Below are 16,830 nucleotides of genomic sequence, written 5' to 3' on the forward strand. Positions count from 1 at the left end.
GTGTTGGTTAACGTAGCACGTAAAAAAATCCGCGAAAAAGAGCGTAAATTTCGAAATCTGCGTTAAAAAAATACTTCATGTACTAAACGTTTTAAATCATTTCTGCTAAATTCAAAGGAATCAGTAGCAGTATAACTTCTGCATAAGAATCGAAAATCAAGTAAAAATATAAAAAAGTTAGGCCAAATCAGTGAATTTGATTAAGTTAACTCATCTTAAAGTAATTGGATTAAATAACTTATCTTACACGCTAAACTGATAATGGAAAATCAATAAAAACATACCGCGCAAAAAACTACTTTTCTGGGAAATTCACGTAAAAAACCGCGTAAATTTTGAAATCCCCGTAAAAACCGCGCAAATTCCGAAATACGTGTAGAAAAGACCTTAGTGTATACTTAGTTGAAAATTTCTAAGTGCTTCTATGAAATAACGAATTTCAGATATATTTTTACCTTGAAGAACAGAAAATTGAAAGCATTGAAAGGGAATCTCTGGAGAAAATGAAATTACTAAGTTGTGGATAATTATTTTCTCAGGACAATAAACAAATGTTTGCAGGGCGGCGAAAAATTTTCCAGAATTGAATTCCTTGATTTTTCGTGATATTCTCTGATAAAATTCAGCATTCAACAAAAAAAAGTGCAACGAAAATGACGCAACTTCAAAATCCCAGAGAAAAAATATCGGATTGGATATGAAACCAAACAGTAGAGGTCGCGCATTAGCCTTTTATGCTGAAAAAATACGTTTTTGCGCTAATAAGGCCGTTACCAATTTTATTTTCATTTTATGTTACCCCCCCCCCCCCCCCTTCAAAAATCTTGAATATTGGAAGGGGAAGAAAAAAAAGCTCAAACCGTTTTGTTTATTTCATTGGTTTTCCGACAACATAAATGCTTAATTTAGCAACAAACAAGTTAGGTGACAGCGAGAGTGTCGTCGAAAGGCAAGCGAAATAAATAATAATAATAATAAAGTGTTATTTTTCAACAATTATTAGAGTGCAAGTTACAAACGTCATAACTTTCACACAAACTTTGATCAAAGATATTTCTTTTTTTTTTCGTTTCGGTGTTATTAATTTTTTGCCACCCCCTCTGCTAACTCTGATAACCTTGGACATAAAAAGAATTCGAAGTTTGTATCAGCCTAAGTCGGTAGAAAAAAAATTCGCGTTCAAAATTTTCCCTGATTATTTTTCAGTTTTTCCTGATATTCCCTGATTTTTCTGATCGAAAATTGAATTCCCTGATTTTTAAGGTTTTCCAGGTTTTCGCCACAGGCGGTTCTTTTTTACGCTGTCTCGCGATTCTGTTGAATACAAGAAAACTTGCATACAATATATAGCAGCTAACTATTTAAGAGCCAGTTCGCGAGAGCCACAATCGCCTTTCTGAGGGACGTTGTTTTGAATTTCTCCGATTGAGCTAAAATTTGTAGCGTTTGTTTGTCTATTCAAGGTAGAAACTTTTGCAAAATTTCAATTTTTTCATTGAGGTTTAGTGGGGTAAAACAGCTCTTGAAAATAATATGTCCAAAAACGTTCAAATACTTAAAAGTGCAATAACTCCATATAGACTTGACGGATTTTTCTAATAATTTGTGGTATTATTCTTTACTAAGAGTACTTCAAAACGCATGGTCACAATATGTATATGGCAAAGAGGTAACATGACGAAAAAAACTCATTTTTCTTTTGATTATCAATTTTCAGGGTCATTCTACTCTTCTCATCATCACTAAAAAAAATATCTAAATAAGGCGTTTTGTAGAGCAACTCAAGAGCTTCATTGTCATGTATAAGCCAAGTGTGCAAAATGGGGTGAAACGTCCCTAGAAGCTTTTTTTTCAAAAAACCGTCAAAATTACTAAAATCACTATAGTTTCTGCTAGACTTAATAGATTTTATTGAAAATTTGGATTATCACTGTACCTTACCAGAACTACCTACTTTACCAGAAGATATGCAATTTGGGGAAAAAACGTTCCTCGAAGATTTTCTTGAAACCTAGTGAAAAAGCCAAGAAAAAGTTCAATCCTTTTTAGTCAGTTTCCAAATGATGCATCTGGATTTGATATCAAATAAAAGCTTTTTAGTTGTTTTATAAAATGCTAACTTCGGGTTCTGGACTGTTTTCTGTTGAGAAAATAGCACCCTGAAAACCGCCAAGTATTTTCCAAGAAAAATATTTTTTTTTTCGTCTTGTAAATCTATTTGTCACTTTTGTCATCTTGCTCTTAAGTTCGTATTAAACTATAGTGATAATCTAAATTTTCAGTAAATCTATCAAGTCTACCCAGAGTTCTAGCAGTTTTGACGATTTTGACGGCATTTTTCGAGAAAAAAATCTTCAAGGAAGGTTTTACCCCAAGTTGCGTATCTTTTGGTAAAATAGTTCTGGTAAGGTACAGTGATAATCCAAATTTGCAGTGGAATCTATTAAGTCTAGCAGAAACGTATAATGTATTAGGGATTTTCGGCTCATCAGTCAGCAAGCATTGGGAACGAATAGAACAGTTTTTCAGTGACACTAAGAACAATATCTGCAAAAACAGTGACTTTTTTCAATTTAAACATAGACAATAATATGATAACAAAACGTAGAGCTAATGTAAGTAACGAAATTAGTATAACTTGAAGACAAAACCACACCTTAGTACCTACACTATATTACAGACTCCTTGTTAAAGACAAAATAAATTGTCGAAACATTAGAGAAGAAGTAGCGGCACTTTCGTTTTCCCAATGCTTGTTGACTGATGAGCCGAAAATCCCTAATACATTATACAGGGGGTAGACAAAATGATTGAGACAGGCTAAATTTTGTCAATCTTTAAATAGTCAGAACTTCTCGGAAAATGAATAAATTTTGATAAACGAGTTTCATTTTATCGTAAAACTATTCTAGTTTCCAAAAATTACTAGGGAATTCGACTGGACACCGGATATATTCCGGATTTTAGGAGTGTGTGTCGAAATGTCCATTCTTGCGACACTTATAACTTTTTTCTGATATCTTGCTTCTTTTAGGTTTATATGTTTACAATAATCTAGAGTTCATTCCGAGTTCGTTGGTACCCAAAGGTTGAAAATCCGTCGAGAAACCAACGAGATATGAATTAATTAAGTATGTTTTTTGCAGTTTTTCTGCTGTTGGGTACATAGTACACGAAAAAGTTTTTGTTAGAAAAACTTTTTTCTTTAAGAGTTTGCACTGTGGTTTGTTCTGAAGAGTTTTAGGCAACAATTGTCTATCTAAAACCTTCATTTTAAAACAATCTCAAATAACCGATATTTCTAGAATCACTTTTTGTTTTTAAAATTTATCTACTTAACTTTTTAAAATTTATCACTTAACCTCAATGAAAAAATGAAATTTGCAAAACTTCCTACATTGAATAGATAAACAAACGCTGAAAATTTCAGCCCAATCCACAGTGGTTTAAAACGCGAAAAACGTGATCGTCAGCCTTTTGTGTATAAAAATGCCATTTAAATGCTACAGTGTATTCGACAAAGTTTTTGTAGATCTTTAGGGACATCTTTTGATGTGAATATATTTTTGATTATTTCACCTAAAAGTGAGGTAAATTTTTTATTTTTTTATTTACTTATCAAATCAAAACGAAGTCTTCAGCAAAGTTGTAGACAAACTTATGTAGACAAACTTTGCTCAAGACACTTTGGTTCTATCTCTTGAAAATCGACCACATACAGGTAGTTTTATACACAGACATCCTTAAAGTTTCTAAAAATCGAAAAATACCAAATAACTTTTCTGAAGAGATTTTACAGGCCTACTATGTTCTAGACATTTTTTTTGTATTTAAAAAATACATAATAACATACCTTGGGCAAATTTTCAACTTTTTCATAGGGTTTAGAACATTTTAGATAAAAAAAATGCACTTTTTTAAAATAAATTTTTTCGAAAAGCAGCAATTTTGTAATATGCTAGTTATCACTCTAATTTCATTGCTAAGCGGTAAAATTGATAAAAAGTTTCAATGACAAACTTACGCGAACAATTAACCAATAACATGCGAGCATTCCTAGCACAGACGACGTGAATGGACACCATCCGTTCCCTGTGATATTCTCTGTATCAATATCAAAATAAAAATTGACATAGTCTCCCCGTCCCAATAGGTCAATTTATGTTTGCTTCCGTGAGCTTAGACTAGTATGATGTCTCGAAGGTAAAAGTTTTCCGGAAAGTTAGAAACGATCCCCATTCTTGAACAATTTCTAAACCTGCTTTCAGAACGTAATAAAAACTTATGTCTTGAAAGAAAATATGCCGCTAAACGCAACAGTACCAGTGGAGTAAAGTGCCGCAGGACTCTCGTCGTCTATGATTGCAGCGGTACACTTCTATTCGTACTGCAGCGGTATTATTCGTACTACAGCGGTACTAGTCGTATTGCAATGGTACACTTTTGTTCGTACATTTCTATAGGTGTGCAATCGAGGAAAAACTGCAATGTTGCTGCTGATGGTGATTAAAAGTTTATCTCGTTAATATGATAACCATAAATTACTCAACAGGAATTGTAAATTTTTTCAACGGATATTTATTTAATTTTATCTTCGATATTCACTAAATAATCGTGACCGGATGGTATCGGAAGAGTAAATTCCCAAATATACACATTCATAAAAGAGTAAGAGCCTGCGAATGCTTGTGAACTTTTGGTTTATTTACTACAATTCATAATCTCTTTTTACATTTCAAAATTGTTAGATGATATATTATTATTCTAAGCTTTACCATAATAAACGTATATTAGCTGTCTTCGTCATACAGCGAATGCAGTTGTAGGCAAATGAAAAAAATTGTCAAGCAAAAAACAAAAATGGAGTTGTTGATTGTTACGATTTTTTGCTGGAACTTGTTAATAATTTTGTTTAACATATCTTCCTATGTTTGCCAATTAATGAACCTTTGTAAGGGCTCCCATATTATTTTGAAAGTAAGATCCATATTATAGATTTGATTTAATCAGAGCTAAATAAGACAAAACCATTGATTATGATAACGTTAGTATTATTGGATTTGGTTTTTGAGGATATAGAGTTAATTCTGACTTTGACGCATTACGAGAAATTTTCGGTGCTTCTTCAACAAACACGATATGCTTGTGCCTTGTCAAATACATGTTATTTGCACACAAAAAATACTACAGGCATAATATCACGTTATTCTTTCGAGTGTTGTTGAATATATTTCAAAAATTGAATTCCAGGGGAGGCTGAAAATAAAAATACGTACAGTCGCTGAGAAAACTCATTGATTCTGTCTGCAGGCTCTGTATATTTTGTAACAAAAAATCCCATAATTACAGTGTTTAGTCCCACGTCACCATTTCATACAACCCTAGGGCTGTATACCTTGCAGTATTTTTTTATATTTTCAAGTGCACAATTTTTCTAGGCAGAATGCTCACAAATTCAAAGTGCAAATAGTGTGCAGAGTGCAGAATATGCTAGGTATATACTGCATAATAAATCAGATTGGTTTCGTTTTTCGTAAATATTTTTTTTCTTGTGTGAACATCCTTACTGCAACCAGAATCGTTGATTTGTTGTGAGTTTCGTAAAAATGCAAGCATAGATGAAGTTATCTGTATCTCACGATACTTCCAAACAATAAAAAATCGAGATAATCACAACTTGCGCGACACATCCTCTATCCAAGGTTCAACAATATATCAATCTATCAATAAACCAATTAGCTACTTCCGATCTGAAGTTGAGTTTCATAAAAATCAATATTGTGACATAACAGAGAAAAATCATTTATAAGGTTTTACCATCAGCGTTGGTAGGAGTAGCGGAGGGTTCATGAATAACCAAGAACAGGGTAATAAATTGACTTAGTTTATTTATGGTACCTAGCTGGACTGTACAGTCTGTTTCGATAACGATCGTTTAAATGTCACCCAGGCAGGAAGGGGACAGTTGATAGTGTTTGTGAATATTTAGCATACTTACTCTGAGCGCTGTCTGTGGTCTGTGAGAAGATAGCTACAACGACGCATATTACTATCGCTATTCTAAGTATCCGTGGTGTTAACTATAAAGAGATGAAAAAATAGAAGAACCTTAAATTAGAATGGTTTGTTAAGCTACTGTAACGGAGGAAAAACAATCGTTAATTGATAAATTCTAAACCAGAAGGTCGATAAAAGGCCACTAACTAGGTACATTTCGAATTCGCTCTACAAATTTACAATGCAATCGTTTTGGTGGAATGTTTTGTTTGATGATTCCTAATTGGACCATTTTCAATAGCTCTTTTCATTTTTTCGCATTGCAATTGGCGGGTTGAATAATTACGACAAATCGTTGCTGCAGCCAATCTGCCGTCCAATGTTGCCCAATAAATCAGTTTCACGTTCACTCATTTTCCGAAAGTCCCACAGCTCAGTAGTGCCGTACCGTGGCCATCATACACTCTCTTTCTGAGCTTGCCAGAATGCTGTAGGCAAGCTATGTTTCGTACTTGACCCACATTTCGCCAGCTTGTGGACCTGCTGCAGCTCTGCTTGAGACGGGTCGCTAGAATTCGATAAACTGAACGTTCTTAAGTTTGTTGTTTGTTAAATGAAAAGGATTTTTTCGGTTTCGATTTTATTGGTCAAATAAAAATCGAACTTCGCATACCTATTTATCACTTCCTGAATTCTTAATATTCGAAAAGAAAAGCATGTAAAAATATAGGTGCACTGCGACTTAAGCTTTCAGTGTTTTTTTTTTGTTTTGATATTTTAGTGCATCGTAAGCACAAAAGTAAGGCTGGTTACATTAATATGAGCTTTCCGACTGATTAATCAATGCGTAACAAGTAACTACATAACAAGCTGACACTCATTATAATCGGTAGTTTAAATCGAAACCTGTGAATTGCATCGTCCCCCAAGTTGTTATTTTGCTTACTTCAAAGTCATTGTAGAACATTCCATGAGTGCGAAAGGTTATGTAATGTTTTGCAAACTCATCCATTCATGCTGGACGCTACTGCTATAAATTATATGATGTATGTTTATTTGTCAGCAAATTTTTTTTCTGTGCTGCTTCAAACTCTAGTGTCACTTGCAAGGTCCGGTGGCGTTGTGCATGCGATATTGCATTTCCTCCAGCATGCTCGAGGGTTGCCGCTTTTCCTTTTTACGTAAGAACTTCGCTGTTAGAATTTTGCTATCCTCATTTTCTTGTTGTATTGACAAATTGAATCCCAAAGCGTAAATAAATTGTCTTCTAAAATTAACTCAGTCATTGGAAAGAAAAAAAACTCTAATTTGTCCCTATTCTTCATCTGGCATGAAGACCATGAGTCACTGCAACCACGCTAAAGTAAAATTTATTAACATGCACCCCGCTAGTAATCAGCTATAATATGGACAAAGAGTGAACGGATTGCCTCGATATACTTCTAGGTTAGGCACGACTTTATTATTAACATCGGGTCGAAGTGTTGAGCAACCAAGGTCAGTCACATCGGAATCAGGGTAGTTCTCGCTGTTTGCTTCTGGTAAAAGCTGTAAACTATTGTCAATGATCATAATTGAGATTGCTCCGGTTAACAACCGCCGGACAATAAGACTATAACAGTTGGCAGTGATTGGTGTTGTATTCAAGCTAAACAAAACTGCTCCAATTATTATTATAATTGATTGTTGTATTGGAACATTTCTTTTGTAGATTTATACCTGCTATGAGACTAAATAGGTCTCTCCAGGGCACCGGCTTTTGTGCCTTTTTGGTTAGATTGTGAAAATCTCAATTTTTCGCTGCCGGTCTAGTGAAACGACTGTACAAGTCTGTCTTTTTTTGCCGTTAATAAATGAACATGTTATGGGAGGCAAATTGTATCAATAAGAGCGGGGTAATATATCAAATGTTTTTATTCTCTGGTCAACAGGAATTTCAGGCATTGTCCCAAGATTTAACTGTTATTTTTCCAACAAATATTTAGATCAGCAATGTAATATGCAGTCCCCATCTGGACAAGTTTTTGTGCAACCAGGAAGAAGATGTTTCAAATGATTTCATGTTGGACGCGGTTTCACGGTTTATTTCATTCGTCCATTCGTCTTATGACCGTTCGTTTGGTAATGTCAAGAGACAGAAAAAAAAAATGTCAAGAGATTATCTGAATTTTCATTCCTCTTTGATTTGTTCAAAATACATAGTTTTAAGCAACTAAATTAACTATCTGGAAGAAAACCGATTTTTTTAAATTCACCGTTTTGTTTTTAAAACATATTTTTCCTGTGTGTTTTTTTTTCCAATTAAAATTTTTCAATAATATTAAAGTTTGGGCGGTTCACTAAAAGTCATCCCTTGAAAACTTTTCTCTAATTTTTGTCATTATTTAGATACATCGATTCATAACAATAACTTCAGCCCTTTTCAAATATTAGTACAGATAAATTTTCGGAAAAAAAGCAAAGTTGCTTAGGGTAGTAATGCCTACATACCCTCTACAGTCTCATTGAATTTTGAGAGGGTGCTGCTATCATCTGATCGCGTTGGCGCGAAATATTCAGCTTTGAAAAAGAGAAATTGATCATTTAGAGTACATTTCATAGCAGAGGTATTATAATCGTTTCTTCACGCCTAAAGTTGGTCATCATGTCAATAGCTAATTTTGTTGATAGTCAACGATTTTTTTTACCGAGTAACGGAATTGCTCGTTTGTCATTACGTGACATTATTGTATATTGCAAATAGCCCCGGTTACCGTGATGGTAATTCATCTCTCGTTTGTATTTTAATTTCGCGTGGATACCGTGGGCAGGTAGGTACCAAGTATATTTTGTTTTCACTTTTCATTTTGCCGAGTGACGGTCTGTCGGTGGTATTGTCTTCTCGAAGAAGGTGTGGTTAAGTAAGCGATCGTGATCGACGTTGGAGAAAAATATGAATTAATAGGATAAACGGTGAGAAAGCAAATACGGCTGGTACAGTGTGTAAGCGGAGACAATCGGGTGAAAAGGTGTCAAAATCACTTTTCTCTCTCTCACACTTCGCGGCCCGTTATAAGACGTATTATGAGGAGACTATTAAGTGGATCTCTTGTTAAATGACATTACGCAATGTTTAATTTATGGGGCACATTTGCCAGTTTGAATAGATAAACTTGGTTATGCATTCAACTGTCTGTTCCTATTATTTTAATAAACTGACAAGGTATTTATTTAACTAAATTGTATTGTGCCGTGTTAAAAAAAAGGTGTGTAAACAAAACGTGTTTATTTAGTCAGGCTATATTGTAGTATAGTAGCACTACCCTGTATACGTCAATACATTTCTCCAGGATAGACTCCAGTGTGCAGTCATGCGCGATAGAAAATAAATGTTTTTCTACCAAGAGTTCATGCAAATGCTGTAACACTAACGCACATTCCATTACATCAGCCATCGATAAGAACACAAACTCGTCCACAGTTCATAATTCTGCAAAGCATTACCATAACCTTTCGTAACCGTTTCATATGTGACCGGAACCGGAATCGTACCTGTTGCTCGATGGTTTTCGAGACTCCAATGCTCTCTGAAGCAGAAAATTAGAGAAAGTTTTGATAGGATTTAATGCTCTTTAGCAGGTACAGCCAGGATTCAATTCTTTTGCGCTGGAAAACGGACCTACCAGTAGACTTTCTGGAGCTGTGGTGGTGTATCCCCAAGGTCATAGCGTATATCCTTGGAGTCATTCATCCCTGCTAGTGAAAAATTCTCATTCTTTACCGATTGACGTAAATGACAAGCCTTCAAGTTCTGAGTGTGATGATGCGCCCTCTTCCCCTGTTTCATTCTTAGCTTTTGCCCGGATATGCTCCCCTAATCTTTGCCGGTTAATTTCTGCTGCCACGCTCGATAGCACAGAGGAGTCCCTGAACATTTTGGGCAGCAGTTTCCGAACTGCACTATTAGCAATCTATGACCTCCTGTTCGTTCTGAAATCAGATTATTCACGCTTGACTGAATTTGCTTTTCCGATTGGACCAATTTTGGATTAATGCGGTTCTTCTATTTGATACCCATCTATCTCACCTGCTACCCCTTCTCGATGGTGGAGAAAATGCAACACACGAACGCACGCCGGCAGTCGTACCGGTTGAACGATGCGCATGCGTGCGGAATTTCAAGCACTTCCCCCTTTTCGTTACGATCCGTTGCAACCGGGTGGAACTGCGGAATCAATGAGTGGTGAAGAAATTGGTTCTGCAAGATTGCGGGCTCTAGTTGCGACTGCGATTAAATGGAATTCCGCTTGCAGATATATGTGTGCATCCACGGTGCCATCCACATCCAACCGAATTATTAGTGTTCAACCAAGCGTAAACGCAGGGAATTTCCCGGAACTGGAATCGCATACTGGTGCGGAGGTAGCTTCGAACTATTTCCTTCCCCTGGTATAGTCCCTTACAGAGGAGAAAATCTCGAGGACTTCCAATTTGGTCACGCGTGAAAGTGAAGTCGATTTCCTTGATTGAGCACTACCGGAGTTTTACATCCGTGAACTGGTCGGTTTTGTGCCAAACTTTACCGAAAGTGTGCCTCACTATTCAGTTAGTGTTTGCTAATTTGATTATCCTTGTACAAAGGTTTTGTTATTCATCAAATTTTTATTGATATGCTCTTTTTGAAAAAAAAAAAAGATTTGATCGATTATCGGGGGATGAATTCTTTTTATTGGGATTATTCAAAGTTAAAAAAAAGATTTATTTTGGATTGAAAAATTTTCTAATTATGTATTTAGGAAAAAAATAAATTTTATCGAAAGACACAATCAATCTTTTTATAACAGTGTAACTCTTTAAGAATTCTTTGCCAAATTCAAGTAACTATTTTTAGAGTAAAAATTGTTGAGGCGCCCAAGTTCAAATTACTCGAAAAAGTTTTTTACCTATTTCTGTAGATTATCTGCTAATCTTTACGATTACTCATCGGTCAATAATTTCTCCAGACCTTCAAATTATGCCTTACATTCGGTAATCACCTCGAAATATTTTTTTCCCAGCGAGCCATTTTTTGAGTTGTGCAAACAGCCAATAGTCGCTGTGGGCCAGTTCTAAAGAATATGGTGGGTGCGACAGCAGTTCGAAGCCTAACACATACAATTTCGTCACTGTTTTCAGTGGTTTGCTAAACGACGCGTGTTGTCTCTGTAGAACAAAATTTTGATGTCTTCATGACGTCAGCAATCTCCCGCAATTTCACCGTCCGATTTTCCAAGATGATTTCTTGGGAATTCTTGATGTTTTTCGGTGTAACCGCCTCTTCCGGCCTTCCAGAGCGTTCGGCATCATCGGTACTCGTACGGCCGCACTTGAATTCGGTAAACCAACGTTCCACGGTTGCTTTCGTCGGGGCAAAGTCTGGGTAACACTTAACGTTTGGATTAAAAAAAGGATAAAAAATTACCGATTTTTCATGGGTTTACCTTCACACGCACTGACGCAACTACTAATGAAGCATCAATCATAGTAACCCATTAGTTATATTACAAAAGTTCACATCAATCGAGAACGCAATTCTAATTCCTTAACAAAAAAACATGATTCAGCAGAAAAACATTGACAAAGAACGGTACCCTACCAAGTCGAAAAGGTACATCGTGTGGCACTTTGTGATCGCCGGATACGCCCGTTCCGGCATCTACAATATCTTGGCACTATTGGATAACATTCGGAGCACCGAAAGAAAGACCGGTTCCGAACGGCCGACGACCCTGAGCGACAAGAAGCTCCATAGGATGCTGAAGTGTAAGACCGAGGGTTTTTTTTTTTTTAAGGGGGGGATTTGTTAGTAGCTTAAGTATTTATGATAAATATTAGTAAATAATGAGTATGTGTGTCCAACCACAAATGGTGACTTCTCAACACTGTTAGAAATTTGTAATTTTAATTGTTAGGATTTGTTTGCTTTCGCAATTAGGACTTATCACTCATAGGGATTTAAACCTACTTGTCAGAAAGCGGGAAGTAAACTTACAACTAACTTAATTGCTAACTTATTGGCTATAAAGAGAGCTTATCGAAGCAATTGAGGATTGCAACGATTTTTGTCGAAAATTGTTAATAATTTTATTTAACATAGCTTCTAATGGTTCAACACCAGTAAGTCTATGTAATTCGAGTGTACCAAACCAAGGAGGACGCTTCAAAATCATTTTCAGAATTTTATTCTGAGTCCTTTGGAGCGTATTCTTCCTTGTTGAACAGCAACTTGACCAGATCGGTACAGCATTGCTGGTCTAAAAATTTGTTTGTAAATCAAAAGTTTGTTCTTTAAACAAAGTTTAGAATTCCTGTTAATGAGAGGATATAAACATCTCGTATATTTGATGCACTTGGCTTGTATACTCTCAATGTGCTCTTTGAAAATAAGTTTTTTATCATAATTTGTCCCAAGTACTTAACCTTGTCAGACCAACTTAAAACAACCCCATTCATCTTGACAACGTGATTACTGTTTGGCTTGAGAAAAGAAGCCCTAGGCTTATGCGGAAAAATTATCATTTGAGTTTTAGAAGCATTGGGAGAGATTTTCCACTTTTGCAAGTAGGAAGAAAAAATATCTAAACTTTTCTGCAATCGACTGCATATGACACGAAGATTTTTTCCTTTTACGGAAATGCTTGTTTCATCGCAGAACAATGACTTTGTGCATCCTGGAGGCAAATCAGGAAGATCTGAAGTGAATATGTTGTACAGGACTGGACCCAAGACTGAACCTTGAGGTACACCTGCTCTGACAGGAAATCTATCAGATTTTGAATTCTGATAGACAACCTGCAGAGTTCGATCAGTAAGATAATTTTTTAAAATTTTGATTAGGAAAATTGGAAAATTAAAAGTTTGCAATTTCGCAATCAAACCTTTATGCCAAACACTGTCGAATGCTTTTTCTATGTCTAAAAGAGCAGCTCCAGTGGAATAACCTTCAGATTTGTTAGCTCGTATCATATTAGTAACTCTGAGCAATTGATGAGTTGTGGAATGCCCATGGCGAAATCCAAACTGTTTATTTGCAAAAATTGAATTTTCGTTGATGTGTGACATCATTCTGTTAAGAATAATTCTCTCAAACAGTTTACTCATTGAAGAAAGCAAACTGATTGGTCGATAACTTGAAACTTCAGCTGGGTTCTTATCCGGTTTTAAAATTGGAGTAATTTTTGCATTTTTCCATAATTTGAGAAAATATGAAATTTTGAAGCAGCAATTGAAAATTTTCACTAAAAATTCCATTGTGCTCTCAGGGAGATGTTTGATTAGTATATTAAAGATTCCATCGTCAGCAGGTGCTTTCATATTATTGAAATTTTTAATAATTGATTTAATCTCATTCAAGTTAGTTTCAATTATTTCTGCAGGTAAAAAATTCTGGGAAGAAATTAAATCAAATTGACGTGTGACTTCATTTTCAATTGGACTCACAAAATTCAAATTTGAGTTATGAACACTCTCAAACTGCTGAGCAAGTCTTCGAGCCTTTTGTTCATTGGATACAAGAAAACGTTCACCATCTTTTAAAACTGGAATAGGCTTTGAAGGTTTCTTAAGAATCTTCGACAGCTTCCAAAAAGGTTTTGAATATGGTTTCAATTTTTCAACAGCCTCAAAATTTTGATTTCTCAGAAGAGTAAATCTATGTTTAATCTCTTTCTGTAAATCTTTATAAATATATAAAAACAGGGTCACGAGAACGTTGATATTGACGTCTGCGGACATTTTTCAAACGAATTAGAAGTTGAAGGTTTTCGTCAATCATTGGTGAATCAAATTTCACTTGAGCTTTTGGAACAGAATAATTCCTGGCATCAACAATTGCATATTTTAATGCTTCCAAAGCGGAATCAATATTCACTTCGTTTTGCAAATCAAGCTCATTATTGAAATTTCTCTCAATATGAGTTTTGTATCTTTCCCAATTAGCCTTGTTATAATTAAAAACAGAGCTCATAGGGTTTAAAACTGATTCATGTGATAAAGAAAAAGTTATTGGAAGATGGTCAGAATCAAAGTCAGCATGTGTGATCAAATCACTACATACATGACCTTGATCTGTAAGCACCAAATCAATTGTTAAAGGGTTTCTTACAGAAGAAAAGCATGTAGGACTATTCGGAGACAAAATAGAATAGTATCCTGAAGAACAATCATTGAATAAAATTTTGCCATTGGAATTACTTTGAGAATTATTCCATGAACGATGTATAGCGTTAAAATCGCCGATTATAAAAAATTTCGAACGATTTCTGGTGAGTTTTTGTAAATCACCTTTAAAATAATTTTTGTGCTCGCGTGTGCATTGAAATGGTAAATATGCTGCGGCAATGAATAAAATCCCAAGTTCAGTTTGAACTTCAATTCCCAAAGTTTCAATAACTTTCGTCTCAAGATGGGGAAGAGCACGATGTTTGATTCGGCGATGAATAACAATTGCAACTCCACCGCCGGAACCCTGAATCTTATCATATCTATGAACCACGTAATTGGGATCATATTTTAACTTTATGTTAGGTTTCAAAAATGTTTCAGTAATAATTGCAATATGCACATTATTTACTGTTAAAAAATTAAAAAGCTCATTCTCATTGGCCTTCAATAAGCGAGCATTCCAATTTAATATTTTAATTGTTTTATTTAAAATCATTGCTAAATTTTAAATTAGAAACAATTTTAATAGTAAAACTTGTGCCTATTTGAATGGCTTCAAACATTGATTTTGCCTGCAACATGGCGTTCATAAGATCGAACATTGCCTGTTGCAAAAAAGATAGTTTACCTGCCGTAATACTCTCTTTCACAGGACATGTGTCCTTTTTGTGATAAGAGTCTCCACAATTAAGACATTTTTGGTCCATGTTACAGAATTTGAACCATGGCCATAACGTTGGCAAGTACGGCATTGAGTGATATGCTTTTCACCTCCGCCATACTTCCTATAGATTTCCCACTTTACACGCTTAAGACCGAGGGAAAAGTGGCTATATCGCTGCGAGCGCTTGGCCGGGAGCTCGATGCAATTGGCCAAACCGTGAAAAAGTACCTGGCAAACATGGAAATACAAGTCAGGAAGCGGCAGTCTCGTCCACTACTCTGGGAGCTGCATGATTTCCTCGGCAAATTGCAACGTGGTGGTGTTGATGGTCGACGAAACCTATCTCATCTTGGTTGGCAACGACTGGCAGGGCACTTCGCATTTTACTTCCCCCATGAATAAAGTGAGTTCCGAGGTGAAGTTCATTTCACACACCAAGTTCCCCAAGGAGGTGCTGCTGTGGCAGACAATCAGTGAGAAAAGGATGTCAAAGCCGCTCTTTTTTCGTTCCAGACTGGCCGTGAACGGGGTAATTTATAATACGAAGTGCCTGCCGGAAGTTGCGTCGTTCATCATGAAACACCATAAGGGTAAAGACGCGTTGTTTTGGCAGGATCTAGCGTCGGCTTACTTCTCGAAACGATCGTTGAAGGAGATGGAGCGGTCAACCAACGTACCCCAGTTGTGTCTCATCGAGAATTTCAGGGTGAACCTAAGATCTCATTCAACAATTTTGTTGCAAAAACTGAGGAGGGATTGATAAATAGAATGAAGAAAAAATCCAAAAACATGCCTACATGCATGTTTTTGTCCCCCAGGGTGAATATTTCGGTCGTTCGCAAGAGTATAAATTTTTTGCAAGTAATCTCATATTTTCATTGCAAACGTTATCAAGCAATTTTTTGGCTTGCACAGTATTTTTTCATCAAAAAGCAATAATAAATCAAGACACGTTTATGAAGGTAGTGGAAGACCGGCCAAGGTAGTGGACAGACAAGGACTTTTTCCTGTTTGTCTTAATCATTATGTTTTAATCGACAACATTATGATTCCATTTCCTCCAAAACACCACACCGATGAAAAGTATGTGTTTTGGCCAAATGAAATATCATCACATTACGTCAAAAACACAAACGTTTCTGAACAACCACTCGATCCCATTCGTACCCCAAGTACGCAACCCAACGAATCTACCTCAGTGTCGTCCAACCGAAGATTTCTTTGGGATTTTGCGTTTCTTCGGTGCAAAAATTGAATTGAACAGTTGATTGGTAGATTCAAGAGATGCATTCGAAAAGCGGATTTGAAGGTCGTTCTTGCTCCGGCATCAAAAGAAAACTCTCAAATGTTCAATATTTTTTGTTAGTTCATAATGAACTAACAAAAATGAGAAATATAAGAAACAATTTTTTTCTCTAAGTTCATCCACTTTTTTTGACATCAATAGAAAAAATCCTAATTTTTAGTTGTCCCCCTTTATTGGATGGATTTTTATGAAATGCTGAATTATGAAATCTTTCTATCATCTAAGAGATGGCGCGTGACGGTAACACGAATAAATTTTTGTGAGCGTCGTCATCTGACACAAGCCTCGTGACTTTTTGACCGATGTGTTATGATTTCGAAATACCCGTTTTTAAATCGTTTCCCTATGCGTTAACAATATCAAAAATGTGAAAATGACAATTGAACAAATATGACATCTATCTACATTTTTGTACGACCTTTTTGAAAAGTTTGACCAGCAAACTAGAAAATATTACTTTGGATTAACTTGTTAGATTTTCAATCAGCCTATTTCACTGTTTTAGTGAACATTTTAGCACAGATTAACAAACGTAACACTGGAGCCTAGGTCCATCGCCAGAAAAAGCGATCAATCCAAACTTTTCATCTAATAACAGTCATCGCACGGCAACACCGTCTGTGCGCTGTCATGCAATCTCATACATATTTTGTAATTCCCAATTTGACACATGCACTTACTC

At 35.8% G+C, this 16,830-nt stretch overlaps 1 protein-coding gene across 6 annotated transcripts in view; it reads right to left on the reverse strand.

Moving 5' to 3' along the window:
- LOC129722951 (probable chitinase 10) overlaps positions 1 to 16,830 on the reverse strand; it is a 132,983-nt gene that overhangs the window by 4,721 nt on the left and 111,432 nt on the right. For all 6 annotated transcript variants that reach the window (XM_055676829.1, XM_055676833.1, XM_055676830.1 and 3 more), the window contains exon 3: positions 5,999 to 6,080. In XM_055676829.1, the coding sequence (XP_055532804.1) occupies positions 5,999 to 6,080 (82 nt within the window). The remainder of the gene's footprint in view (positions 1 to 5,998; positions 6,081 to 16,830) is intronic.

The sequence above is a fragment of the Wyeomyia smithii genome, chromosome 2, assembly GCF_029784165.1.
Source record: "Wyeomyia smithii strain HCP4-BCI-WySm-NY-G18 chromosome 2, ASM2978416v1, whole genome shotgun sequence".
NCBI lineage: Eukaryota > Metazoa > Arthropoda > Insecta > Diptera > Culicidae > Wyeomyia > Wyeomyia smithii.